Below are 6,101 nucleotides of genomic sequence, written 5' to 3' on the forward strand. Positions count from 1 at the left end.
TTATTCTTCTGGTAAATAGAGTAGGAATAACAAATAATACATGTTCCTGACTATGTACCAGGCAAGAAATGGAGCCTCTGATACACTGCAGGAAACAACATAGGCCACTCATAGGTAATCAGACACATTTTTCCAACAAATATATTTGTATACCTGGATTTTAGAACTTTGGACAGAAATGAGACCATAAGTTTCATGAGGACAAGTGCCATGTGTGTTATTTTACATGGTATTTCTTCATTATTTGTTGAAGGGAAATAATATCATTTTACTATTGGTCCGTGGTCCCTTTGGTCCATGGCTACAGCCAGACAGCAGAGGATTCAGACTGAGAACACATCTCCTGTGCCTCTCCTGTAGACAAGCTCATTCATAATGATATGGGTTCAGGAAAGAGGAGATACTGAGAAGGAATCAGTCAGGGAGATGGGTCAGCATGATGGTCTAGAATTGGAACTGAGCTCCTTTGCTCAACCATGGCCACAAATGACTCCATCTTTCAAGGACTGCTTAGGGTCTCTGTTTCTGATGAATGGGAAGACATGTACCATGTTATTTTCCCTGTTTCCTTTGGAAGAAACTCTTAAAGGATATGAATGGGAAGATTACAAACCAAAGAGAAATGTAGAAATACGCTTCCAGGAGTCTAGGGCAAGTCTGTGAAGTCTTCATTTAAACACCTCCAGCACCATGGCCAGTTCCTAGGGAACTCTGAAAAAATAATATTGTTGACTGAAAAAAATGCACAACGTGAGAGCTGTGAGTTGTTTCACTGGGGGCTTACTGAGAACTGTAGCCCGGGAGACAGACAACTCTGAGGGACTGCTCCAAAGAGGTGGGGGGAAGGTCAGTATATATGTGATTTTGATGAAGAGGGTACATGCAGTCAAGCACACATCTTGGTAGAAGGTTGCTGCTAGTCACAAGAAGATTGCTACTCGTCATGAGGAGCACATGTCTCTGTTAATGATATTAGTACTTTTCTAGGTATGAGAAGATGCAAGAAACTGGGTTCATAAAATTTTATCATGAAAATAACTATCTGAAGGCTTGTTCTGCCATTTTTCCCCAAGGCACAGTGTGTCTAAAGCCTGATCTCCACCCTGAATTCCTTTCAGGGTATGTTAAAGGTCAGGGGCTGCAGTGGCTAATGACCTAATCATTGTAGAACTTCATGGTGAGAGACATTCTTTAGTTTGCAATATCTGTTTTTATATCTATACATTTATCTCTCTTTCTCTTTCTCTCTCTATATACATATATATGTATGTATGTATGTATGTGTATATATATATATACACATCTATATCTCTATGTTATGTATATCAATATAGATATCAATATAAATATGTAGATAGATATACATGCAGAATTCTTTATAAAACTTTTACCCCATATCCCCTAATGGAACAATTTCTGATGAGGAAAATTGAGCTAACAATATCACAAATGACTCCATCTTTCAAGGACTGCTTAGGGTATCTGTTTCTGATCAATGGGAAGAAATGTACCATGTTATTTTCCCTGTTTCCTTTGGAAGAAACTCTTAAAGGATATGAATGGGAAGATTACAAACCAAAGAGAAATGTAGAAATACGCTTCCAGGAGTCTAGGGCAAGTCTGTGAAGTCTTCATTTAAACACCTCCAGCACCATGGCCAGTTCCTAGGGAACTCTGAAAAAATAATATTGTTGACTGAAAAAAATGCACAACGTGAGAGCTGTGAGTTGTTTCACTGGGGGCTTACTGAGAACTGTAGCCCGGGAGACAGACAACTCTGAGGGACTGCTCCAAAGAGGTGGGGGGAAGGTCAGTATATATGTGATTTTGATGAAGAGGGTACATGCAGTCAAGCACACATCTTGGTAGAAGGTTGCTGCTAGTCACAAGAAGATTGCTACTCGTCATGAGGAGCACATGTCTCTGTTAATGATATTAGTACTTTTCTTTTCTAGGTATGAGAAGATGCAAGAAACTGGGTTCATAAAATTTTATCATGAAAATAACTATCTGAAGGCTTGTTCTGCCATTTTTCCCCAAGGCACAGTGTGTCTAAAGCCTGATCTCCACCCTGAATTCCTTTCAGGGTATGTTAAAGGTCAGTGGCTGCAGTGGCTAATGACCTAATCATTGTAGAACTTCATGGTGAGAGACATTCTTTAGTTTGCAATATCTGTTTTTATATCTATACATTTATCTCTCTTTCTCTTTCTCTCTCTATATACATATATATGTATGTATGTATGTATGTGTATATATATATATACACATCTATATCTCTATGTTATGTATATCAATATAGATATCAATATAAATATGTAGATAGATATACATGCAGAATTCTTTATAAAACTTTTACCCCATATCCCCTAATGGAACAATTTCTGATGAGGAAAATTGAGCTAACAATATCCAAACTTTAGTGACTACATACTGTATTTCAGGCATGGTTCTAAGTTTTAGATATTCTGTATACATCTCTAGAAATACCACATACAAGATAGCCAACATCAGTGACATCCACAACACACACTTTTTTTTTTTTTTTTTTTTTGTGGTATGCGGGCCTCTCTCTGCCGTGGCCTCTCCCGTTGCGGAGCACAGGCTCCGGACGCGCAGGCTCAGCGGCCATGGCTCACGGGCCCAGCCGCTCCGCGGCATGTGGGATCCTCCCAGACCGGGGCGCGAACCCGGTTCCCCTGCATCGGCAGGCGTACGCGCAACCGCTGCGCCACCAGGGAAGCCCCACACACTTTTTACGTAATTGTTTATTTGCATTTTGGAGTAAATGGAGGTTCACATGGGAAAGTCACCTCAATTTCTATGAGTGCAAGTCTCATGTGTGGTAATAATGTTTGACATATAATATCCACTCTGTGTCTTTTTTGAATGGACACAGACCCCAGAAAATGCCATATCTCGATTTTTTTTATTCAATTCCCTAGAATTCTGGAAGACTCAAGAGGATGCTCCTCAGCCTGAGTCATATTGGTGGTCCCAGCCTGGAGTCAGACAGCAGGAGAAAATGCCTCTGCCTCAGGATATTTCTCCTGCATCTCCTCTGCACGCAACCTTATTTTTGCTGGTGACAATGGTAAGGAAGACACAAAGGTGGGATCTCAGCTTGGAAAGGAGGTACAGCTGAACTGCTTAGCCTAATCCTTACGATTTTTTTTTATTCAATTCCCTAGAATTCTGGAAGACTCAAGAGGATGCTCCTCAGCCTGAGTCATATTGGCGGTCCCAGCCTGGAGTCAGACAGCAGGAGAAAATGCCTCTGCCTCAGGATATTTCTCCTGCATCTCCTCTGCACGCAACCTTATTTTTGCTGGTGACAATGGTAAGGAAGATACAAAGGTGGGATCTCAGCTTGGAAAGGAGGTACAGCTGAACTGCTTAGCCTAATCCTTATTTATTTCACTTACCCTTCAAAAATAAGAAAGGAATTCAGGGCAGAGGGGCTAGTACTGAAACCTTTGCCAAGGGACAAATAGGGAGTATGCCTTCAAGGACAGGACAAAGTCTCTCAGCACTTTCAACATATGAACCCTGGGATAGTTGTGGGTGAGGCAGTGGGCAGTGCTGATATGCACATGGGAATTTAATCAGAACCTTCCCCTTCAGATAAGCACACTTATATCCTCACACACACACACACACACACACACACAGTGAGTCCTTCATACCAAATATGGCCCTATTTCCCTTCCTTTCACTTTTTCTCTCTAATATACACACCTTCACTCCCCATCTGTCTTTCCCATTCTCTAGTAGCATTACATAGCTACACCTTTATGCCTTCATTCCTTCACTCAGTCATTCTCAGAATCACCTGTTTACACACTAATCCCATAAATAATTCACATCCCCTCACACATATAACCTGTTTTAACTCCCTATGCTAGGTCAAACTCAGGAAAATTCATATGCCCTGAAGGGAATGCACTCTCATTTACGGTCTTTCTAATCTGTATACCACTTCACCCACAAAACCTTCAGTCCTTCATAGAGAAGCACATTCTAAGAACTCACATACACTTCTTCTAACACTCTAAGTTCTACTGTCTCACAGTAAGAACATGTACCACTCTTGTACTTGTTTACATGTACAGAAACACCACATAACACATGCACACACCCATTCACCATCCCTTTTCACCAACATTAAAAACACAATGTATTTTCCAGAACATACATACACCATACCCTCATTACTAGATATTTATACCATGTATATTCTCCAAATAAAACATGCCACACACAGAATTGTGAAATATCATATATATATATGTACTTCTACTCCACATGCCCATACAGAAATATTTTCATGGCCATCTTAACTCGTATAGACTTCACATACTTATCCTAATTTTCTTATGCTTGAAATTTTCTTTCCTAGGAATTCATCAGTTATGTCAAGATGTTTCTTGTCTTGAATTCCCTGTGATGCCTCCACCCAAGCATTTGAAGCAATGGGAGACTTCCTCCCCTTTTCCAGAAGTCTCTTTTCCATTTCACTTGGTTAATAGTAATAAGTCCTTTATGTCATCAGTACATATGAAAGAGAAAAGGGTCATGAACATTTACTACATGCCAGTCCAAATGAAAAGGGGTGTGGCTATCTTATGGAATACAGAGGAAGGATTGGAGCCTCCCTCAAAGAAGATAAGAATAGAAGAAATGACCTATCCTGAATAGATCCATACACAGTTCACCCTCTCTCATGTGTCTGCAAAGGAGCTCATAACTGACAGCGAGTCCAGCTTGGACAGCAAAGCCCAAGATGAAATGGAGAAGGCTGAAAGTCCGGCAGAACCTCCAGCTCTGGAGGAATGTTCAAAGCCCAAGACATCTGAATGGCTAGTGGCCCTGGATAGTGGCTTCAGGTGCATGGGCTGCTGTTGGGTCTTTTCCAGCTTAGAGGTCCTTCAGGAGCATGTGGAACATGGGGTCAATGACAGCTTTAGCTGCCATGCTTTCTGTCTTGCCTTGGCTTGGCTAAAGAGCAAGGGGAACAGGAAAGGGAAAAAGAAGAGGAGGAAGAAGAAGAAAATCAAGATGATGACATCCCGATGCCATAAAGAAGAAGATTTTGGCATGAAGCCATCCTCATGCAAATAAACAGACTGTTTTTCAGCCCCTAAAGGAGAGGAAGTAAAGGAGGCCTGTCCACTGAGGAGGCTTCATCTTCTCTAAGCAGTCAGAGTACCCACCTTAGTTTATGCACCTCTACCACCACACCACCAATAGGAGCAGAAAACCCATTTTAATATTATCTACTGCTCTCCTGAGTAACAGGGAGAAGAAGGCAGATCACACCATGCAGAAGAGCAAGATGTCCTCATGAAAACTAAAGAAAAATGAAAATCAGTATATCATCTCCACCACTATAATTGAGAAAACAAGACTCTGTTGGAAGTGGAAACTGCTTTGGACTGGATTGCAGAAGAGGTGAGGACTCCAGGGGTAAGGGAGCATGCTAAGGATATTTAGGATGCAAAGTTCTGAGAAAATGTGGCATCCACCAGAGATACCTCCCAAGGGTCCAGGAGGCAGAGTACTTGGTTGATGGCAAATTAATGAGAATGTTTCCTGTCCCTGCCCTTTGAGGGGACAAGAATAAAGACCTGACTAGCAGTTCTGCAGGGCAGAGAAGGCTGTACCCACCATTCCTAGGTAAACCAGAGGTCACTAGAGTCCCATCCCCTCTAGGTTTATTCCCTGGCCTGCCTCCCTTCCAAGAGGCACGGGGCAGGACATCGACAGGCCTTCTGTCTTTGAAGAAGGATTGGCATGCAGGCCAGTCATGGTTCTACCCTTTCTATGGGTGTGAGTGAGATCTCAGACAACATCTTGTCATTTTTATACCTGGGAGGAGACTGCTGAGGAGGTGTAACTACTTGAAAGAACAAGTAGTCAAACCCATTTATTTTTCTGGGAAAAATTTCCCTTCTTATATACTAGGAGCCAGTAGTTCTGGCCGCCTCCTCAAAAGTGTCAGGCGTAAATGGAAAAGGAAGGGGATGGAGGCTACCCTTATGCCATGAACCATTTTTGGAAACTTTTAATTTAATGTGTTGCTTCCCAAAGGACCTCTATAT

The 6,101-nt window shown here is 41.7% G+C and overlaps 1 protein-coding gene across 1 annotated transcript; it reads left to right on the top strand.

Annotated features, from left to right (window-relative positions):
- The first annotated feature begins 375 nt into the window (after positions 1 to 375).
- Positions 376 to 5,121, top strand: LOC112064686 (protein FAM170A-like). Its single transcript, XM_024122772.1, has 3 exons — positions 376 to 655; positions 3,192 to 3,340; positions 4,738 to 5,121. Exons 1-3 carry the CDS (start codon positions 376 to 378, stop codon positions 5,119 to 5,121), a joined length of 813 nt encoding a protein of 270 aa, XP_023978540.1.
- Positions 5,122 to 6,101: the final 980 nt, after the last annotated feature.

This window comes from Physeter macrocephalus, chromosome 8 (assembly GCF_002837175.3).
Source record: "Physeter macrocephalus isolate SW-GA chromosome 8, ASM283717v5, whole genome shotgun sequence".
Classification (NCBI taxonomy): domain Eukaryota; kingdom Metazoa; phylum Chordata; class Mammalia; order Artiodactyla; family Physeteridae; genus Physeter; species Physeter macrocephalus.

Coding starts and splice junctions, on each gene's coding strand:
- LOC112064686 (XM_024122772.1), top strand. CDS start 376: ATGATATGGGTTCAGGAAAGAGGAGATACTGAGAAGGAATCAGTCAGG. Junction 656..3,191: donor CTTCCAGGAGTCTAGGGCAA/GTCTGTGAAGTC, acceptor TCAATTCCCTAG/AATTCTGGAAGACTCAAGAG. Junction 3,341..4,737: donor TATTTTTGCTGGTGACAATG/GTAAGGAAGATA, acceptor GTGTCTGCAAAG/GAGCTCATAACTGACAGCGA.